The following is a 23,719-nucleotide window of genomic DNA, read 5'->3' as shown; positions in this document are numbered from 1 at the left end:
CTCACTGGAACCCATTGGAAAACACAGATATCTCCATTACATTTCATAACAGTAGCAAAATTATATTTTTGAGGGAACAAAGAAAATAGTTTCTTGGTTACAGGGTTACCACAACACGAGGAACTGTATTACAGGGTTGCAGCATTAGGAAGCCTGTCACAACTCTGTGTATAGCCAGTGGGCATGGTTATGTTCCAGTAAAACTATTCATGCTTAGTTCTGGGTGTTCTTCCCTGGTCTAGAATACGCATTTGTTTTTATACTCAAAGATTTAAATTTAGCAAGACAGATACACTATGAAGCTCATACTACAAGGTACCGATGTGTTTGAAGGGCTTGTGAAGAGAGATGCTACGTCATTTATTTGTAAAGTTTATTTATGAGAAATAGTTCATGATTTTATGGACAACTTTAGATACACAGTCTTTTACTTCAATAATGTTTAAGGACACTTGTTCAGAAGTTATCTAAACATTGGCATACACTTGCAGTTTTATAGAAACTGGCTATCAAATGTGCCAGTAAATGAAGGCACTTGTGTCTTACATGCCATTATAAGCAGGTCCTCCTCCACCTTCTGGCACCACCCAGTTAATATTCTGACTTGGGTCTTTGATATCACATGTTTTACAATGCACACAGTTCTGAGCATTTATCTGTAATCGAAATCCATCACCTTGTTCCAAAGGAACAAATTCATAAACTCCTGTAAAATAAAATTAAATACATTAAGGTATATTAACAAAAAGGTAAATTATTCAAAAGGAAGTGGAAACTAAAAGCTTAGACCAACTTCAGAAGACTTTGAGGCGTTCATGTCTACCCCCAGAGATTTGGTCTTGGTATATGTTGCTACTCTTAGTATACTAGTAAACTTAGTACTTCTACTAATATAGTAGAAGTTCAACAGTATTGTCTGGGTTCATCTAACAAGAGTTAAACAAATTAGCTTCAGTCCTTTCCTCTGAGAGTTTACAGTATAACTTTTAAAAGTCAAAACATAGCCTTATTCTTGAATAGTTTTACTTACTATCTAATCTCCCTTGAGCATACAGTAATTTTCATATATCCGAGTGCTACCTCTTCTACCACATTGTTTAGATCTGGTTCTCATTAATTTTAACTGAACTCTCTTAACAATTAAGGGATTCGGTATTTATGATGAATTAGTTTAGTGTCAGTCATTGAACTCAGTGTAGCTGTCATCTGTATGCATGTACAACTGTCACTTCAGAAACAGCCTTTTTTATTTTCTACTTTTCTGTTTGTTTGTTGAGACAGGGTTTCTCTGTGTAACAGTCTTGGCTGTCCTGGAACTCAATTTGTAGACCAGGCTGACCTCAAATTCACTGAGATCTGCCTACCTTTGACTCCCAAGTGCTAGGATTAAAGGCGTGTGCCATTACTGCCCTGCAGAAACCAGCTTTTTAAAAAGACGCAAGAGCAGGTATTTGTATTTGTTTTCTATAATTCTTTTGTCTGAGGGTAGGCATGAAGGCTGTTTGGGGATAGGTCACCAAAACCAGGCTTACCAAAATCCCTGTTAATTTTATCACTGCTAGTCAGGACATTCAAGACTTGAGTTTCTTTAAGGATGCTGAACTTAGGAGTGTTTTGTTTTTTAAATAAACAACAGTCTCCTTGAAATGGAGAGGGAACATGTGAAAATGGAAATCTGTTAATGTTAGGGACAGAAGGAAATCATTACTGACCTGCAGGGCAGAATCGCTGCTCAGGCCCATCATATATTGACAGATTTCTATTAACAGGTATGCTGTCGTCCTTTAAGGTTAAATGTGCTGGCTGATCATGTTCATGATTAGTACCACTCAAAGCCACAGATGATAAGAGGTCAAAACTGATCTGTCCGTCGGGTTTTGGATACTCAATGGGTGTACAGTCCTTAGCTGGTTTGAGCCGATCAGAGTCTGAGCCTTAAGCAATTTTGAGGAAGATGTTTAATAAAGTAACATAATTTTCCAGTACTTTATCTGTTTTTGGTGTTGGTGATTCAGCCAGACCAGAGCCAATGCATACTAATATTCTCTTACCATTGACCTTTACTCTCAGTCCATCAATGAAACATCTTGTTAAGTAATTCAGACTGGCTTTGAACAACCTTCTTGCCTCTACCTCCCTATGCCTGGCCTCAAGTAGCATATTAGAAAATCTTGGAGCTATCATACCAAAGAAAAGAGCTCAGTAGGGTATTTTTCCTTTTAAAAGATACTGAATTTAAGATGGGTAATGTATATTTGTAATCCCAGTATTTAGGAGGTAGAGGCAGGATAAGTAGTCACCCTTAAATCTGTGCTAAATTTGATCCTGTCACAAAATACCACCTCCCAATAAAATAAACATGCATGCCCAGACATTATTTGACAAGTCTCTGACAAAGCAAGTTTAAACATTAGGACAGTAGAGACAGAGCTTAGTGAGAGCCTCAGGTCCAACCCTAACACTTCCAAAACCCTGAAAAGGGCTCTGTTCCCTACTAAGGAATACATCAACACTGGCATTAAGGATATTTAAATTACCTTTATGTTTTAGAGTCCATGGCTCCATTCCTCTCAATATCCAGTAAAATATTCCAGTATAAATCATCCCTCCATATACTCCCAGTATCCCATGGCAGGATGGCCTTATATTCCTAACAGCATGTAGTTCTTTCCATACCCAAGATTTCTTCAAATTATCCTCATACTCAGTTACATGGAGTCCTTTTATGAGAAATAAGAATTATTAAGTGAAACACAGATGGTGAGTCTTAATTTTGTAAAAATATAGTTATGCGGATCCATGGAGAATCACACAAATGTTAGCATCTTCCAACATACTAGTGTTAGTAAGGCATTTGATCTGGAGTTGAGGTTCCACTGGCTATGCTTCATGTGTTTACAGGGTTCCTTGGGAGGTTTCATTTGAGAAGCGTAAGATGGCTCAGCCAGTAAAGGACTTGCCAAACAAGCATAAGGACCTGAGTTCAATTCCTGGAATCTACATACATGTGTAAGACTTCCAGAAGTCTTGGCCGGGCAGTAGTGGCGCACGCCTTTAATCCCAGCACTCGGGAGGCAGAGGCAGGCGGATCTCTGTGAGTTTGAGGCCAGGCTGGTCAACAGAGTAAGTTCCAGGACAGCCTTCAAAACAATACAGAGAAACCCTGTCTCAAAAAACAAAACAAAAAACCACCACCACCACCAACAACAACAAAAAAAGACTTCCAAAAGTCTTCTGCTATTGAGCCAGAGAGATTATATGTGCAGTTAGGAACATAGAATACTCTTCCAGAGGACCTAAGTTTGATTCCCAGCATGCACATCAAGCAGCTCACAACTGCTTGGAACTCAGCTCCAGGGACATCTGGCCTCTGCAGGAACTTGCACTCATATGCATGTACCTATGCAAGTAAACGACGATAGTAAGAAAAGGTTTTTAAGTTCTCTGACCTCCACTGTGCACTTGGCATGTACACGTACACATAATAATAGTTAAAAAGGGAAAATGGAATTCAGAATAGGACTTTCAGGGAGTCTTTTTATTTTAATTAAGCGATTTAGAAATAGGGTCTTATAGCATAGCCTTGGTTGGCTTGGGACTCAGAGAAATCTGCTTGTTTCTCCTTTGATTAATGGATGCCCAGTTAGATAGCCTCTTAATGATTTACTGTGGTGGTTGTGCCTGTTCTGTCACAGCAGTCATGTGATTATGTTTGAAAGGACAGGTGGCTGATGTTGCCCTGTTCAGTGATGTTCTGTTTCTATCTAGCCTATGGCTACTTGGGAATCTGTGTGATGCCTTTTGAGTCATTCTATATATGTAGATGTAGTATCATCAAATCTGAAGAGACAGTCACGGGTACTATATCTGATCTGAATGAAATGACATGGCTTTAAAATTTCTGACTCTATTAGTATTTCTTTACTATAGGAGGAGTTTCTCACCTGTCGTCTTTGATTGGAGATCTTCACTAGTTAGTTGATTAAAAATTGATTCTGCTGCCAAACTTCCACTTTTCATTGCTGTATGGGTACCTTTGATCTTGGGAACATTCATGAAACCAGGGCTACAGCCAATTAGTAAGCCACCAGGAAAAGTGAGTTTTGGTATGGACTGAAAAGAAGATTCAGAACACATTTGTCAGCTCAAATGAGGCAAAACAAACAAAAACAACCTAAAACTGTGGGGGGAAGAAGAAAAACAACACAAAAAGGAATACGGCAAGGGAAGGAAACAGCCAGGGCAGTTTAGAACTAGGACTATGACCATTTTTCTGTTTTTTCCCTTCCCTATCCCATGCCTGACCTCTGTGGGACAGAGTTACCAAAACATTGAAATGACATGTTTATATATATGTGTGTGTGTGTGTGTGTGTGTGTGTGTGTGTGTGTGTGTGTGTGTGTATGTGTGTATGTCATGGTTAAAGCATTTCTCTAAGTTTGTGTGACAAATTTTCACTTCCTTTACATGTATTTTATCTGATATGTAGAGATGGAGAATTGTGATCTAATGGCATTACAATGACTTGCTACTGCTCTAAACAAATATTACCTTAACAAACTGAACTTTCAAAAAACAACCAGTGTAATAAAGGTATCACTATTTTCAATTTAGTCAGCAGAAGTATATTGTCTAAGGAGTAGGAGCTGGAAGGAAGAATGCCTGGGAACAGGACTCTAGTTTGAAGAGGCAGTGAGCCAGTGCAGGGCTGTTCTTCATCTGCAGCTTTCTCTAGGGGCTTCCTAAATTCAGCCACCGGCAGGCATTAACTGTTGAGAGTGCGGTGCAGTGGTAAAAGCTTGGTGCTGACTGAGACTCACAAAACCTGCTATCAGCTGCAAAGGAGACAAGAGGAAGGCTTTGTGGCCACAGTTCCCACCAATAGTAGAAATCTAAAGCAGTAAAATCTGAGGGCAGAAGGAATCAGAGAAGGATAGCACCCAGGTTGCTGAGATAGTTCAGTGGTAAAGCTTGCATGAAGCTTGATGACTTGAGTTATTCTTCAGAATCCACAAAGGATTCTGAAGTCTCTAAACTAGCCCGAGAATCTTACTTGTCTTTACAACAGTACAAGAAGCTTTTATCATGGGCATTTAGGTCTTATTTCATTGTTTAATGCACATGCAAATTAATCATATTTCAAAATGTTTATTTTGAATGTGTACTAGTACAGATTAGTGGTAGAATCCTAACAGAGGCTACCTGGAAAACTTAGTTGGGATAAATCCTTTTCGGTTTCCTAGTATAGTTAAGGAATAAAGGGAAATGGCACGAATTACACAATTTTTTTTCAAGTAAAAAAAGAAAAGGCCCATGCATATATATATACATATATATATATTTGTACACACATATTCATATAGAATGAGACATGAATTCTTGTTTGGCTTTAAACTCAAGAAAGCCACCTGCTTCTGCTAATCAGGTGATGAGGTTGAAGGCAGGTGCTACCACACTCAATGAAATCAGTATATCCTTTTTTCTTTTATGTGTATGAACTGCTGTATGTCTGTGCACCACGTGTGTCCATTGTCTGAAGTTAGGAGAGCGCGTAAGATGCCCTGAAACTAGAGGTGTGAGCTGTTATGTGGGTGCTGGGAATTGAACCTGGATCTTCTGCAAGAACAAGTGCTCCTGACCACTGGGTCTCCAGCTCTCAACATATTCTTCAAGCTAAATTCATGGTGTAATTTAATTACTGTGTTTACGCATAATTTAATAAACAGCAAGTATTTTGTTAAATTCCTTAAATAAATTTTCTTCCTATAAAATAATTATTTTGTTAACTGGTATTTACTTTACAAAATAAAAATTCAGAGTACGTGCTGGAAGCTACCTGCAAGCCGCCTTCATTGAGTGCCCGGGCTCCGTAGGCTATCCTCTTCCCACCCTCCAGGGTGGGCTGGATGCTGGGGTGGTGCTTCCACCGCTGGAACTCTCTGAACGGACTCAGGTATGGATTCTGATAGTCTAGACCAACCTTAAACCAAAACCAAAATGAAACCAGATAAACTAAACTATGAGGAGAAAAAATAAGCCAAAATCAGCTAAACTTTAAAAAATAAGAAGACATTAGCAAACCATTGTGCTCTGAAAATCAAAGTCCAAATTAGGAAAAAAACAATCAAAACTTCATTTGTAAGTATCCACAAATGGAGCTGTGGTTACTTATTACTTGTTTGACAATACCAACTCTACAGGTAAGATAGTAATCTATGTTACAGTACTACTAGGGTCCAGGAAGGGGTGTAAATTGTATTCAGAAAAACCGCAGGATGAGATACAGGCTTCCTGGCAGTGCCAGTGCTAAAATTAACAGCTATACCTTTTCCCTTGAGACTGAAGCACTAGTAAGTACTACAAAGTAACACTAAAACCTGACTGAGAATATTAGTACTGACGGTGCGTAAATTAATAATGTGTCATGTGAAAGTAAGACTGCGACACTATTCCATGATGCTGCTGTCAACTACAAGGGGTAGAAACTATCTAGTTTGCTTTGTTCAGAATGTTAAAGATATAATTAATTGCTATAGTGATGGGAGAGGACATTGCCTGTAATTTGTTTTAACGTAGTAGGTTGAAACTGAGGGTCAATTTATTTTCAGCGGCAGTGTGCCATAGTGGAAGTGGGCTTTAAAGTCGGCATCAGGCATGAATCCTGCCTCCACAGCCATGGTGGTTTGAGTGAGAACGACCCCCTAGGTTCATGTATTTGAATGCTTGGTTCCCCAGTTAGCTGAATGGTTTGGGAAGGATTGGGAGGTATGGCCTTGGAGGAGGTGTGTTGCTGGGAATGGGGTTAGTGTGGTTAAAAGCCCAGGCGAGGCCCAGTCTCTCTTTGATTTCCAATTAGGATGTCAAGCTCTCAGCTACTGCTCCAGCCCCACTGCTGATCATGGACTAAGCCTCTGAAACTGAGCACACCCCCAATTAAATGCCTTCTTTTCTAAGAGTTGCCTTGGTCATGGTGTCTCCTCACAGTAACAATAATAAGACAAGGAGTTACTGTGGCCTTTGGATAGACTTGTTTCTCACTGGCATAACAAGGATATGTTTCATAGCACAAGATGGCTACAAAATGGCTAACCAATCTCCACAAAGCTTCTAGACAGTGCCCGGAGTTGTAATAGTATTGTGGCTAAGTAAGTTGATAAATGTCTATAGTAGCCATAGACATTTTACGTGCAGACAAATTCAAAAGTCAGCTTTCTAATGGAAAAGTATCTTCCAGATTTAAAGCCTGTTTTCCCACACAAATCACTATAATTCTGGCAAAATCTTTTGCAATGGGAGGTCACTTACCACAAAGCCAACAGCTACTAGAGGTTCACCTTCATTTAAATGATACAGGAAAGAGCCTCCATAAGTATGTCTGTCCAAGGGCCAACCAACAGTGTGATCCACTCGCCCAGGTTTCCACTTCTTTTCATCAATAATCCATAACTAAGAACAGCAAACAAACCCAACAAGTTTATAGTATTACAAACAAAAGTAGCAAAATAATTTTGCACATCAAGGAAAATTATAATCAAATGATTGCATGTTAAACCAGGATAAAGGAATGGGTCATAAAAGTTATGAACCCTTCAAGACATTAGAACCTGAAATTAAGAATTTCTTTTGTGGGCTTAAGTCCCGATGACTGGAAAAGACCTTTCTGGAGTACTGGCTACTTCAGCATGCTCTCTGTTGGAGAAGGGAACAGTCAGCAGAGCAGTTCAGATCTGTCACTGTCTTTGCTACTGCAGTCATCGGACACTAGAATCATTGTTCACTGCAAGTTTTTATTCACAAAAGGAAGTTGTTTGGTTCCTTTTTATTTGTTTATTTTTGCAGTGCTGGAGACTGAACTCCTATTAGGCTAGTACTCTCTGACATTCCTAACCCCTTAAAAATATATACACGAGTCACTGGATCTGCTTCCATCAGTTACTGATGAAGGCTCTATAGTGACAGTGTAGTCACTAATCTGATTAAGCACTGGCCTGAGCTTCTGGAGTTCAGTTGAAGAGAGGGAGGAGGAATCATGAACAAGGGGTGGTTAAGACTATGATGAGGAAAACCACAGACAGCTGACCTGAGCTAGTGGGAGCTCATGGACTATGTACTGAGGACCATGCATGGGACTGAACTAGACACTCTTTTTTTTTTTTTTTTTTTTTTTGGTTTTTCAAGACAGGGTTACTCTGTGGCTTTGGATGGTGTCCTGGAACTTGCTCTGTAGACCAGGCTGGCCTCGAACTCACAGAGATCCACCTGCCTCTGCCTCCCGAGTGCTGGGATTAAAGGCGTGCGCCACCAACGCCCGGCTTGAACTAGACACTCTTAACATGGGTGACAGTTATGTGACTTGATCTGTTGGGGGTGAGGGGTGGCTAGCAATGGCACCATGACCCAGGTGCATGAACTGGCTTTTTGTAACCCATTCCCTATGGTGGGATACCTTGCTCAGCCTTGATATGGGGGGAAGGTCTTGGTCCTGCCTCAATTTAGTGTGCCAGACCTTGTTGACTCCCCAAGGAAGGCTTTACCCTTTCTGAGAAGTGGATGGGGGATGGGAAGGTGGGGGGTGGGGAAGGGGAGGGAGGGAGAACTGGGATGGGTATGTAAAAGGAAAAAATTTTTAGATTAAAAAATACATACATACATACATAATGTTGGGCATGGTGGTGTAAGCCTTTAATCCCAGAGTTTGGGAGGGAGGCAGGCAGATTTCTATGAATTCAAGACCAACCTGGTCTAGTGGTCTTCATAGCTAGTTCCAGTCCAGCCCAAGCTACATAGTAAAAACCATATCTGGACGGACACACACACACACACACACACACACACACACACACACACACACACACACACAATTTATCTAATTTTTTACTTATTTAGACTGAGCCTTGCTATATAGCCCCGAGGCTGGCCCTGGCTTTTCAATCCTTCTGCACCATCCTCCCAAGTACTAAGAGTACAGATATATACCTCCATGCCTGGCTTAAAATTTTAAAACTAGCTTGGGATGTAGCTCAATGGTAGAATGTTTGCTTAGCATATTCAAGGCCCTGATTTTAACCCCTAGCACTGCAAAACAAACAAATTTAAAGGGTTAATAGACTATAGAATAAATTAAAAATATACATTTAGCCTTACTAAACTATAGATCAATATACAATGTCTGAATGTATTTAATGAAATATTTTTTTTATTTTATTTGTTTATTGTGTATACAGTCTTCTGCCTGCATGCTGGCGGAGGGCTCCAGATGTCATTCAAGGTGGTTGTGAGCCACCATGTGGTTGCCGGGAATTGAACTCAGGACCTCTGGAAGAACAGTCAGTGCTCTTAACCGCTGAGCCATCTCTCCAGCCCCTAATGAAATACTTTTACATTACAATTCTGAATAAATAATTCTTTGTAGGATATGGCCAGTCTACAAGCAGCACATGAGACAGCCATAGAAAGGCAAGCTATGAAAAATATTTAGGTACAAATATTTGCAAGTTTAAGGCTTATTTTATATACAATTTAGGCAGTCATTTGACCTGTAACATTTTCTTGCACATCAGAAAATATTACAGTTTTAGTTATAAGGAACATTTTGTTAATGAAAAGCTTAAGTATAGAGTTCAGTCAGTATTATAAACTACATGATAATACAAATTAAATTCCATTACTTAAAACTGTACAAGCAAACCAGGATACCTCCTTCAAACCAATTCCATAGGTCTGGGGATCACAGCTAGCCCTCAAATCAAACTTCTTATAAAGCTGCTTGGCTAGGTGTCCATGGCAGCCCTCTGCAAAGACTGTGACTTTGGCGTGTAGTTCTAGTCCTCTCTCAAATGTTGACTGAAAAGAAAAACCATGTTAAAGGAACAATATTAGATACAAGAGAACAAGGCAGGAGTACTGTGAATATGAGATCAGCTTAGGCCACACTGAAGAGACTATCTCAAACCAAACCAAAACAGGCTACAATAAGAGATTTTTCTTCTTTTTGCATTTACATCTAGCACATGGCTGGCACGTAGGAACAATACTTAATGAAGTCCCCTAGAAAATGTATCTTGATGTTTTTCTACTTAGGAGTTTGCTTGCATTTGTATATACACATAATCAATAGATTTATACCAAGGTAATGTTTCATAATTGTTTTAGAAGTAATTTATCTAAAGCAGCGTACCACAAATGAAGCATTCATTTTTAGTGGTCAAATAGATTACGTTAGCTTTCTGTTTAAGTCTTGTGAAGTCCACACTGGCTGTGAGTTACTCAGGCTGGATTATAAGAATGACCTCAGTACTAACAGCACACTAAGAGAAATGGGACATCTTCCACTTTGGTTGGTAACTTTTTCTTCTTGAGAAGTAAGTGTTCGTTTGTGTCACATCTGTCATATATACAGAAATACGTATACTAGAAGGTCAAGTTAGAGAAGGCAAAGCTGACCACCATGACAAACTGGTGTAGCACGAATAATAAAAACCCAGAGACAGATGCTGGGGCAGAAAGCTGCAAGGTCAGAGAAGCAAAGCAGCGAAGCCATAGAGAGTTCCCACCTCTACCAAGGCTCAGACTAAAGGGGATCCTGTCCTCAGTGTGACTGCAGACGGAATACACTGCATTCTTCCCACCTTATATCCGTCTCTAGTGCAGGGACTAAAGGTGTGCACCACCACCTCCCAGCTTCTATGGCTGACTAGTGTGGCTGCTGGGACTAAAGGTGTGTGCCACCACTGCCTACCCTCTGTGGCTGACTAGTGTGGCTAGCGTTGCACTTTGATCTTCAGACAAGCTTTATTTGTTAGATCATAAACACAATATCACCATAAACTGGAGCTGTTTTAGATGCCAGAGGTTAAAAAGGGAGTGAACAGCAGCAAGACCAGTCTCTGCTTCTCTCCAGGCAGACGTGGGGCAGCAGGTCCCACTGCATTCTTCTGTGGTGTTTTAGGGTTTTCTTTCAGTTTTCACTATGTTGACCAGGCTGGTTTTGAGCACTGGGGTTCAGCTTATCCGCCTGAATATAGGTATGTGCTACCATGCCTGGCTTCTTTTCTGTGTTATATTTATGTAGATATAAAATACTTTTTACAAATACAAAGCATAGAACATGAAAAAATTTGAATGAGAGCAAAAAGAAAGGTAGGATTTGTGTGACCTTTGCTGTGATGCTGTGATGTTACTTATTTGTTATATGTAAATTTTCTAATAAATTTGTAACTAAATTGTCACATTATATACACGGCATGCCTGTGCGTCTCTGCTGCTTGCTTTCTAAGCAGAAAGACATGCTGGGGTAGACTAGATTCCAATTTTGTTCGAGAAAGGCAGAAAGGGGCTATCAGTAAGCAAACAGTCGCCCAGGGCTAGGTTAACCATCTACTACCTCTGTCCTCAAGAACCTGAGCATATAGTTGGAAGACTAGGTAATAAACACATAATGTATCAAGATGGGAATTTGTGTTTATTCTTATGAAAGGAAAGGAACCTTACAGTTGAGAGCTCTGTAATTCTTCTTTTGCAGTTTCATGAAACATCTTTTTCAATATTTAAACAAATAAAAAACAAGGGTCTCATCCATAGCCCAGGCTGGTCTCAAACTCACAGCCACCCTTCTGTCCTAGCCTCGCAAATGCTAGGATTGCAGGCACATGCTGTCGTGCCTGGCTCTAGATATGCCTGTTTAAATCTGCAGCTTAACTAGTCTAATTAGTGACTCCGTTTCAGGGTTTGTAGTACGTACATACGAGCTGCAGCTAACACGTCTGTGTGTACTTTGTCAGGCTGACATGGTGAACGAGGGGAAGGCAACCGGTTTTACACTTCCCAAGATTTGTGCTGCTGATAGAGTAAATGGTTCTTGTCCCCAGGAATGAAACTGCAGGTGCGCTGATGCAGATGACTACACTGCCTGTGACAACTGGCTGAGTCTGTTATTAAGTGAATGAAATCAAACCTCTCATGTTTATTTTATAGTGTATGGCTCACACTTTAATCTTTTTTTTAATTTGATTTCTTTTGTTTGTTTTTCAAGACACGGTTTCTCTGTTACTTGATTTCTTTAGGTTTTAATCATGTGGTTGCAGGGAATTGAACTCAGGACCTAGAATAGCAGCTAGTGCTCTTAACTGTTGAGCCATCTCTCCAGCCCCCAACTCTTCTCTTTAATTATATTTTATTTTATGTGCATTGGTGTTTTGCCTGCATGCATGTCTGTGTGATGGTATCAGAAGCCCTGGAACTGTAGTTACAGGCAGGTGTGAGCTGCCATGTGGGTGCTGGGAATTGAACCTGGGTCCTCTGGAAGAGCAGCCAGTGCTCCTAACTGCTGAGCCACCTCTCCAGCCCCCTTGCTACTTCTTTTTAAGCACGGAACTATTAAAAGTTATACCTTTGGTGCACCATCCTTTTGTATTCCTACATCATTAGTGGCAATTCCTTTTACACTACCATCTTCATGATAAAGGACCTAAAAACGATAAAAGGAAATTTATTATTACCTCAGCATTCATATAACTTTGACATCTTTGACATGATAGTGACTGCAGTTTATTTTTGAAGCAAGAAGGGAGTGAAGGAGGTAAAAAGCATAACTGTGAAGATGAGAAACTGCACTATTCTGATCCCCTGGTTTCTGTTTCCTGTTGAGGAAATGCTCTCTGTATAGCCAAGTACAAAATGTGTCCTGGAACCTCATGACACTGTAGAAAACCAAGAGGTGGACAGTGATCCAAAGATATAGAGCAGTGGAGCAGGAGGGTAAGAAGGAAGTGAGGCTGTTTCAGAGCACTGAACCACACAGTGAACCCAGTAACAACAACCAGGGAAGAAGTGAAGAAGAGCGAAGCCACGGTAGAGGCCATATGCATGTACGCAGGAGGAGATATCAGGTGCTCCACAAATCACCCACCTGCGACTCTTGACATGGAGCCCAGGCAAGAACGTTTAACAAGAAGCAATGCAAAAGCCCACATGGAGGTCTAAAGACCAAATGCATATGTATAGCCTGGGGAATAACTTTTTAGCACAAGGACAATGCAGGGACCCATGTCTGTAACTTGGCTTTGACTTGTAAAAAAATTGAATTTCCTCTAAAGACAAAAGAATTGTTCCTTACCCCTCACTCTTCTTTCACTATTTTTCCAGCCAAATTGCTTAAAAGGTGTTTCTAATGTGTGTGTTTTACCTGAATACATCCCTGTGCACTGTGTGTATGCTGTGCCTTCGGGGGTGAGAAGAGCGTGGCAGCTCTGGACTTACGTTACAGACAGTTGTGTGCTGGCATGTAGGTGCTGGGGACTACAGCTGGATCCTCTGGAGAAGCAGCCAGTGCTTTTAACTGCCAGCCATCCTCTTTGCAGTCCCCTCCTTTCTGGTTTTGAGACATGACTCATTATGCAGTCCTGGCTAGCCTGAAACTCGCTATAGAGACCAGGCTAGCCTCAAATTTACAAAGATCTACTTGTCTCTGCTTCCTGAGTGCTGGGATTAAAGGCATGCACCATCATGCCCAGCAGCCTGGCTGTTTAAAAGGATATTTCTTTCCCAGCCTGTGACAATAGTAGTGTCCTTGTTTAATGCTCATTCAATATTAAATTGACTTAAATCATTTTTTTACAAGTCTGAAGTTTCTTCTGGGTTTTCAAATTTTATTTATAGGGGTCAATAGTTTGAAATGGTTACCAAAAACTATTGCTATTGCTTTGTGAGAATAAAGAATAATCTACACAAGGTTTATGCATCATAGATATTTATACATATCACTATAGGTATTAAGAAGGGATGTAGAGGACTGTGTTTATTACAGGGCAGCAGCACTGAAGACAATCAAATTACACAGCATGGTGGTTAAAGAAATGAGACTGTAGCCTGGCAATCGAACACCTCCTGGTGAGTAGGGTGGGAAGAACAGAGTAGGAGACAGCAGGACGGATGCCCTAGCAGAGCAGGTGATTCCCGAGGAAAGAAGATGCCCAGGGGTCCACACTGAGCGAGTCCCTATGCCCGTGGTGCTCAGTCCCGATGGGGCCATATAAGAAATGCAATTCCTCTTTGCATGAGAACATTTTAGCTATTTCCCCAATCCTGAAATTGTAAAATCCTATGTTTTTTTTCTGTTTCTCTGTATTGTTTTGGAGACTGTCCTGGAACTCACTCTATAGACCAGGCAGGGCTCAAATTCAGAGATCCGCCTGCCTCTGCCTCCCAAGTGCTGGGATTAAAGGCGAGCATCACCAACGCCCAGCAATCCTATGATTTTTTTAAAGTAACTTAACTTCCATAAAATTATTAGTTTACTTTCAAGAGGAAAGGACACTGCGTTCTATAAATATTAAGAAACAAAGCTCTACAGACCTCAGCAGCAGCATATCCAGGGTATACTTCAACTCCAAGAGCCTCTGCCTGCTCCCCCATCCAGCTCACTAGGTGTCCTAGGCGTACAATGTAGTTGCCATGATTGTTCATTGGAAGACCTGCAAATATTTACGTTCTTTAAAATCTAACATTGTATTGCTAAGGCATCTAAATAATAATATACTTAAGTTTAAAAAATCTTAGTGTGTACTGCTGCATAAATAAACACATTATCTTTATGGCCTCAATGACATGCTATTTAAAAGTTCCAGTTTATTAAAATAAAATCAGTATTAAAGCCTAGAACTAAAAACTGGCTGGCTTACAACACTCTTCTAGACTTTAAGACAAAAGAATGGCATCCTAACCTGCCTCTCTCATTAGCTAGGCATCTCTGGGCAAGTCCTTCACATTCCTGGGCATCTGCAAAGGAGGCATGGCCCCACTGAAACCAGCTTCTCACCTGTGCAAGCCCATGCTCTTGTGACTGCCATACACTACCTGGAAGGATTGGCACAGGAATTCTGTGTTTCTCTGTTAAAATCGCAAATCTGTCTTCCGTTACAGGAGTATTAAGTGGAGCCTACGAACAAATGAAAACAGGAAGGTAACGTTTTCAGGTACATTTGCAGGGCTGAATATATATTTAAAAAATCATCTTAAAGCCATGTGGTGGTGGCTCACACCTAATTTAATCCCAGCACTTGGGAGGCAGAGGCAAGTGGATCTCTGTGAGTTCATGGCCGCCTGGTCTACAGAGCGAGTTGGACAGTCTCCAAATCAATACAGAGAAACAAACAAAAAAATCGTCTCAAGGAGAAAAGGGAAAAGGAACTCTTTTCCTCTTCACTTTCCTTTCAGTCTTTCTTTTAGAAACCTTACAACAAAAATGTTTTTATGTCTGACTGAAACAGAGATCTTTTTCTTTTTTAAATGTATAAGGGTATTTTTGCCTGTATTACAGCTGTGTACATACAGGCATACATTTGTATGCCTAGAGTTCACAGAGGCCAGAAGGGAGCTTTGGATCTCCTGGAACTGGAGTTACAGTTGTAGGCTACCACATGGGTATTGGAAATTGAACCTTGATCCTCTTGAACAGTAACCAGCGCTCTTTAGTGCTAAGCCATCTCTCCAGCCTTCACCTGGAAGTCCACCCCACCCCAAGACAGGGTTTTACTGTAGCTTTGGAGGCTGGAACTCGCTCTGTAGACCAGGCTGCCCTTGAACGCAGAGATCCTCCTGTCTCTGCCTCCAGAGTGCTGGGATTAAAGGTGTGTGCCAGCACCGCCATCGAGATGAAAATCTCAAAAGCTCACCCACACCTCTTGGTAGCTTTGTCCTAGAAACCTCTTTTCTAGAAGTTCTGGAGAGAAGTCTGAACGGTGCATATCATGTTTCCACGTCTCTGTGGGAGTACAGCCTAGGTGCCTGACTCCAAGTTGAAATTGCCCGCCTTATTGAAAAAAATTAGGACAGTTGTCCTTTTGGGTGATAAAGATAATTAATAAGTACATAATCATAGATCATTGACACCGTGTGTGTGTGTGTATGTGTGTGTGTGTGCAATAAAGGGCTTTGACATTACAACCGACATTGTGCCAGTTAATGATAATCTGATTTTTGATACACTGAAGAGATAATTAATTCCTTTGCGGTGTTTTTGTGTTAAAAAGGCATGTTATTTTGGGAAGGAGAGCACAAAGGAAAGTTTCAAATTTTAGTTTAATTCATAAAGAATGAGTACAAATGATATATATCCTTATTTTACCTGACTGCTCTTTCAGAGGACCTGGGTTCAATTTCTAGTACCCACATGGCAGCTCACAACTGTCTGTAACTCCAGTTCCAGGTGGTTCGATACTCTCACAAAGACATACATGCAGGCAAACACCAGTGCATATAAAAAGTGTATTAACAAATATTCTAAATTTGGAAGTAGGATATAAATAACTCATCCTACAGAAGAAAAAGTTAAATGTAAGATTTTAATCAATTACAAATTAATTTTGAAAGCAGTAAGACCTAACACTGAGTCCCCTGCATATCATACCTGTATCTTTTTCTGCTGAGATTATACATTAATTATTTCTTTAGAAAATTAGATTGTCAGGTGCTAGAGAGTTGGCTCAATGGTTAAGAGTGCTTGTTGCTCATAGCACCCACTACTATCTGTAACTCCAGTTCTAGAGGGATCCAATGCCCTCTTCTAACCTCTGTGGGCATCAGGCATATTCATGGTTCATACACTTATATGCAAGCAAATACTCATGCACATAAAATAACAAACTTAAAGTAATTTAATAAAAAAAGAAAATTAGACTTTGCTCTTTGGCTTTAGATTTTTTCATTATCCCAAAAAAAGTCTACGTAATACTTTACTAAGAACAAATTTTAAAAAAAATGTGTGTTTTATTTAGGTAAAATGTTCAAAGGAGTTCTCAAGCTCATGGCTTTTCATAAGTCCAGTATATAAATATAACACGCAGACAGCATTATATAATAAAGGAGTTAAGGGCTGGAGAGTTGGCTCACAGGTTAGGAGCACTGGCTGTTCTTACAGAAGACCCAAGTCTGATTCCCAGCATCCATGTGGCAGCTCTCAACTGTCTGTAACTCCAGTTCCTGGGGATCTGAAATCCTCTTTTGACCTTCACAGGCACCAGGCTCACAAGTGATAGACATGTATATAGGCAAGCAAAGCTCACACACATAAGATAATAAAATAAATAACATACCTAAAAATTTTATAGAAATGTGAGTAACTATCTCATGTTACAATTTTATTATTTTAGATTGGGTCTTGCTGTAGCCAGGCTGGCCTTGAGTTCATCAACCTCCTGCCTCTGCTTCCTCCATGGTAAGAGTACAAGCATGTTCAACCATACCTAGCTTTCCTGGTTTTATTCATTTGTGTGTGGTGCTGGAGACTGAACCCAGGGCTTGTACACGCTATACCACTAACTAGAGCCTCAAGCCCCTTTGGTTCTTTTTACATTAAAAAATGCCTAAGTATATACCTAACAATTGAGACTTACATGAAAAGGGCTTTTTTTATTTCACTAATTTGAAAATAGAGACAGCAAAGACTAGACCTTGTATAAGAATCAACTTGTCGGCCGGGCATTGGTGGCGCACGCCTTTAATCCCAGCACTCGGGAGGCAGAGGCTGGCGGATCTCTGTGAGTTCGAGACCAGCCTGGACTAGCAAGGCGAGTTCCAGGACAGGCTCCAAAGCCACAGAGAAACCCTGTCTCGAAAAACCAAAAAAAAAAAAAAAAAAAAAAAAAAAAAGAATCAACTTGTCATACCCCCTTCTCCTTCCAGTCTGGGAAGAGCTCTTTAAAAGCAGCTGGATCGAGGCAGGCCCCTGAGAGCGTGTGAGCTCCTATCTGAGCAGCTTTCTCCACCAGACACACACGGATGTCTTTTCCTTGTTCAGCAGCCAGCTGCTTTAGACGAATAGCTGCAGAGAGCCCTGCAGGGCCAGCGCCAACTATCACCACATCTGCTTCTTCTGCAAATCTCTCCATATTCACTCCTGGAGGAAACATGTTAAAAATAAGAACAGTCCTTGGATTAGTATGACCTGATAACCACATATGTCATATGCTAGTTTAGGATACTTCAATATGTATTTTAGTGTTCTCACTATGCTTCAGAATATAATTTATAGATAGTCTCTCTAGGCTACGCATAATATTTATAGTAAATAATACTTCGATGAATTTCAGGTTTTCTTAGGTTCTATTTCATTGTATATCTTGTTTTTGTTCCCATAAACCAATTTTTGGCTTTGAAATCCATCATTATAAATGCATGAACTGGAGAGTTGGCTCAGTGGTTAAGAGCACTGACTGCTCTTCCAGAGAACCTGGGTTCAGTTCCCAGTACCCACATGGCAGTTCACAACTGTCTGTAACTCCAGTTTCAGTGGACCAGACACCCATGGCAAAACACCAATGCACATTTAAAAAAGATTTGTTTAAAAAACAAAAATTTAAAAGGCATGGTGATGCATACTTTCAATATTTGAGAGGTAAGAGCAGAAGAACCAGAAGTTCAAGGCCAGGCCACTACATGAAGCCCTGTTCTAAGGAAGAATCAAATTAACAATAATTAGGAGTTTTTTTACTTACCTAAATAGTAATATGTAACACATTTGATAAAGTTGTGAGATATTTTGAATGCTTTTAAATTATCATGAAAAACAAAATATACATACCAAGAAGACAATACAAAGTATCTAGGAAAGTATTAAGAATTTTATGAAAATTATTACATACCTTCCCATCTTTTGTCTTTTTCCCGCGGATGAATAGTGTAGTGGGTAGTAATTTGAGGTACAGCAGAAGTTGAGGACCATCTTGTAGCACACAGAGGTAGGCATTTTTTCTTAATTTTTAAGGCATGAAAGCACTGATACACTGCATAAAAATTGTGACCAACATCATTTTAAAAATTAGTTTTCATCTGTCATATAATGAAAAGTCTTTAAGCAGAATGACTGTTCTTAATGAATGACACAAATAGAAATAGAACAGGTGCTTTCTTAGATGAATTATACAGCTAGCTTTTGGTCATGATCAAATTTTCAAATCTTTAAAACAAGTAAGAAACAGTGTAATAAAATGAATGGCTCAGAGACTGAATACAAACGGAGCTGTTACTTATTAAATGGCATAAAAACAGACAGAAAAACATTTGGAAACAATGTACACTCTGTTCTTTATGTGAAAGTCTATCCCATTCAATCAATGTTCTCTCTCTCTCTCTCTCTCTCTCTCTCTCTCTCTCTCTCTCTCTCTCTCTCTCTGTGTGTGTGCGTGCGTGCGTGTGCGTGCGTGTGCATGTGTGTGCATGTGTGTGTGTGTGTGTGTTTTCAGATATGGTCTCATTACACAGCCCAGACTGGTGTGGAACTTGTTATGTAGACAACGCTGGGTATGTACTACAAAGATCCATCTGCCTCTGCCTCCCAAGGGCTGAGATTATAGGTGTACAGCACTATACCAACCTTAATCAAACATTTTTACAGAGAAACTCATAGTACTAACGACTGTGATATACCCATAATTTTTTTGGTTCTTTCCCTTTTGAGTGTGGATTGAACTTAACTAGTTCATAATAAGTAGAAGATTAAAAAGGAAAAAAACCACAAAATTTATATTAGAAAAATATAGTAAGAAAATTTGAATTCAGTGATCAAATATCATTTAAATATTACCAGCAACATACTGATGTTGAGTGCCATTGATATGATGTAATAAGAAAGATTCAATAAAAGCATCAAGGTCACAAAAGGCAAGCAGAGGAAATATGTCCCTAAAATAGATGAGGGTAAGCTAACTAAAAGCAGCATGAAATAGATCCTGGATCAGAAAATGGGATCTGAACCCTTGTTATGTAATAACATTTCATCAGGGTTAATTTCTTAGTCTTGATATTCACCATGATCATGTAAGCTGTTAAGCTCGACAATTTTGTATTTGCTTTACAACTCATCTGAAAGCCTAAATCAAGTTCAAAATAAAACGTTAAATAAAGAATATAGTGAAAACAAAAAGTAGATCGAAGACTGAACTACAAGAGCTACAACTAGCTGGGCAGTGGTGGCACTTGCCTTTAATCCCAGGACTTGGGAGGCAGAGCCAGTCTACAGAACTAGTTCCAGGACAGCCAGGGCTACACAGCTAAACCCTGTCTCGGAAAATCAAAAACAAACAAGTTATTCAGATGGGCATGGTGGCACATGTCTTTAATCCCAGTATTTGGAGGCAGAGGCAGGTGGATCTCTGTGACTATCAGGTCAGCTGGTTTACATAGAGAGTTCTAGTCCAGCTATGGCTACGTAGAAAAACTCATTTCAAAAAACAAAAATCGAACAATACCTGTTTGCTAAATGGACTGGGACCTTCCTCCTAGGAACAATTTCAGTGGCTACATACATAGAAGCCTGTGAACTTCTATTTAATTTCTGGCATAATAGTAAATTCTGGCCTTTTATAACTTGAACTGTGTCTTATAAAGCATCTACACATGAAGAAACTTTTATATATGGACTGTAAAAAGTAAATACTAAAGACAAATGAAGAATTTCATTTTGACTATATAGTCTGTAAGTTACAATGAACTTTGCATTTTGGTGCTATGTCTTGGGGATGTGGCTCAGTTGATAGCATGCTTGCCTGGTTGGATCCCTAGCACCACATAAACCGGCTGTGGTGTTGCACACTGGGAGGATCAGAAATTCAAGGTCATCCTCAGCTACATAACCTACCTGACACATGAGAACCCATTCCAAGCAAAACTATCATATCTTATCCCCTATAACTTTCAGAGATGTGTGGAGCAGCTAAAATCCCTACTTAGAGCAGGCAAACAAATTCAGATGGTCTCTTCTGGTACCTGTCAAACTGAGACTAGTAGTTGATCTCAAGTTATCTCTGAAGTCATAGAACCTGAGGCTATGGTAAATTTTTCTTTTCTTCTAATTAAATAGAAAGACGGCATTAACCTGGCACAAACGAATTTTTTTTAACACCAATTGCATCGTTAATAGTTTTTAATATTTTCAACAAAATAGTTTTTAAAGTAATACCTGGCATCAAAACAATAAATGTTAGCGCCAGATGTTGGTGGTGCACTTTAATCCCAGCACTCAGGAAGCAGAGGCAGGCAGATCTCTGTGAGTTCAAGACCAGCCTGGTCTACAAGAGCTAGTACCAGGACAGCCTCCAAAGCTACAGAGAAACCCTGTCTCGAAAAACCAAACCAAACCAAACCAAACCAAAAAACAATAAATGTTATGATACCTTTATTATACGTTTACTTTTGATAATTTTAAGGTGGTAGGGAAACCGATTTTCTCAACTTTTTTTTTTGGTTTTTCGAGACAGGGTTTCTCTGTGGCTTTGGAGCCTGTCCTGGAACTAGCTCTTGTAGACCAGGCTGGCCTTGAACTCACAGAGATCCGCCTGCCTCTGCCTCCAAGTGCTGGGATTAAAGGTGTGCGCCACCAACGTCCGGCTGATTTTCTCAACTTTTAACACACACTAAAAAATTACAATTTTGCTGGGTAGCAGCAGCACATGCCTTTAACCCTAGCACTTGGGAGGCAGAGACAGATTGATCTCTGTGAGTTTGAGCCTAGCCCGAGATTTATAGAGGGTGTTGCAGGGCAGTTAGGGCTACAGAGAAACATTGTCTCGAAAAACCAAAATGAATGAATAAATAAACAAGTATAAAAATTATACTAGGAATACTTTATTTTTTCGAGTAAGCACTTTAAAAATATTTTATTTATTTATTATGTATACAGTGTTCTGCATGTATGTTTGCACACCAGAAGAGGGCACCAGATCTCATTACAGATGGTTGTGAACCACGATGTGGTTGCTGGGAATTGAACCCAGGTCCTCTGGAAGAGCAGCCAGTGCTCTTAATCACTGAGCCATCTCTCCAGCCCAGGAATACCTTATTAAGACCAAGATTAAGTCTTTACTTACTCTAAATCTCCTATAAATATTACATACAAATTTAGTTTGAGCTCGAATATACTATCATTTAAAAAGTATTAAGTGTAGTTTAGTATATACAAGTTATTTATTTCTGAAAATTAATGAGAGAATATAACATACTTTAATTCAACTATTTGTACAGCTACTACTTTGCTTGAGAACAGTTGAAACCATGACCTCTGATTTCCACCAGGAAATTTAAAAAGGGCATAACCTTTACTCTCTGCTAAAACAAGCCTGGCGTCTCATGAGGCATCTGAACATTTAGGCAGAGATTGAGGTATGGCAGAGAAGTAGAGTCCACCGCGAGCGATCAGCCATACACATTACATAGTTGTTGTCTCTAGTGCTAACACTGAGTTAACAGTGGAACAGCCAGGCGGGCGTTGGCTGGGCAAGCCTTTAATCCCAGCAGAGGGAGACAAAGGCAGGCAGATCTCTGTGAGTTCCAGGCCAGGCTGGTCTCCAGAGCGAGTGCCAGGACCAGGCTCCATAGCTACACAGAGAAACCTGTCTTGAAAAAACAACAAAACAAAAAAGACAAGTCACTGACTGGACTCAAGACTGATTGCAATTAAATTAGGCTGTAAGGTAGCGCACGCCTCTAGTCGCCTCACTCGGAGACAGGTGGATCTTTGTGAGATCGAGGCTAACCTGGTTTACTGAGCAAGATTCAGGACAACCTTCAAAACTACAAACCCTGTTTCGAAAAACCAAAACCAAAAAAAGTCAGCATCTAATACATTCATGGTCCTCAAAGCAGAACATATCCTGTGTGTAATAACAGATGCTTGGTATCCTTGTTTAAAATTTCCACAGCCAAATCTTAATTCAGTAAAGATTTATATTAAGCCAGTTAAAACAGGATTCAAGAACCTCCAAACTTCTGTTTGAATTAGGGGTTGTTTTTAAGTAAAATTAAAAAATTATCATCCAACCGCTTTAAGAAGCACCCATAGTAGAAGCACCTGCAGTTAAAGCAGAAAACTTTGCAGCTCCAGACCAAACTGGCGACACGGGCAGCGCATGAGTAAACACGATAGGACGGCTCAGACGTCACTTTAAGACTGGACTAGAAGGGCCACAAAGATCAAAGTCAGGTGGGAGCCGAGAGGAAAGCCCACCAGGTTTCCCTTTCTTTCCCGTTCCAGTAAGGCAGCAGGGATACCCGAGCCTGGGGATAGAGATTAGGGCCGGGATTTGGGAGGACTCCACGGAGGAGCCGAGTGTTGACAAGTTTCCCCCGCTCGTGACCTTTAACCTAGATGTCAATTTTGCCAACTGGGGCAACGTCAAGGACGGGAAGTCAGGGTCCACCGACCGGCGCCGACAGCCCCGACCCTAGTTCAGCCTACGAAGCCGGTGAGCAGAGCGGCGCTTGCCGCCCCCAGGTGCCCCCCCCATCCACCTGCCGTCTCTGTCCCCACCAGGAGCTGTGTCTCACCAGGGCAGGGCAGCTTGGCGAGCCGCACCAGCATGTTCCTAGGAGCCCGCAGACTGCACCAGGACACGGAGAGAGGCCGGTCTGCGGCTTGCGGGGGGCGCTGGGCTTTCAGGCCACGGGGGGCGCCATCACCTGCCAAGAAGCCCCGACTGCCCGGCTCAGGTCGGTGTCTGGGCTGCGCCGAGCGCCCTCGCTTCGCGGCGTGCCCGCCCCTCTCCTGCTTTGCGCCGGCGCCACGGAGGACGCGGCGCGGCCAATAAACTTCCCGGGTCACGTACCAGCCAGAAAAAGGCAGAAGACTCCATCTCCCAGCCGCCCGCCCTCATCCAGGAGCCGAGGGAGCGGAAGAGGCCCGCAAGCCCCGCCCCCTCAGCCTGCGCGCACGCGTGTTGAAAGCAGAGCG

General features: G+C 40.9%; 1 protein-coding gene across 1 annotated transcript; it reads right to left on the bottom strand.

Moving 5' to 3' along the window:
- Positions 1–359: 359 nt before the first annotated feature.
- Etfdh (electron transfer flavoprotein dehydrogenase) lies at positions 360–23,546 on the bottom strand. Its single transcript, XM_005076142.4, has 13 exons — positions 23,317–23,546; positions 18,639–18,779; positions 17,664–17,893; positions 14,854–14,935; positions 14,353–14,471; positions 12,389–12,466; positions 9,697–9,843; positions 7,306–7,446; positions 5,837–5,980; positions 3,945–4,113; positions 2,538–2,720; positions 1,713–1,934; positions 360–706 (listed from the first exon to the last, which is right to left on the bottom strand). Exons 1-13 carry the CDS (start codon positions 23,348–23,350, stop codon positions 543–545), a joined length of 1,854 nt encoding a protein of 617 aa, XP_005076199.1. The 5' UTR covers positions 23,351–23,546; the 3' UTR covers positions 360–542.
- Between the last annotated feature and the right edge of the window lie 173 nt (positions 23,547–23,719).

The sequence above is a fragment of the Mesocricetus auratus genome, unplaced genomic scaffold, assembly GCF_017639785.1.
Source record: "Mesocricetus auratus isolate SY011 unplaced genomic scaffold, BCM_Maur_2.0 Super-Scaffold_100009, whole genome shotgun sequence".
Classification (NCBI taxonomy): domain Eukaryota; kingdom Metazoa; phylum Chordata; class Mammalia; order Rodentia; family Cricetidae; genus Mesocricetus; species Mesocricetus auratus.
The sequence above is the reverse complement of the archived record's forward strand: the minus strand, read 5'-3'. Positions and strand labels throughout refer to the sequence as shown.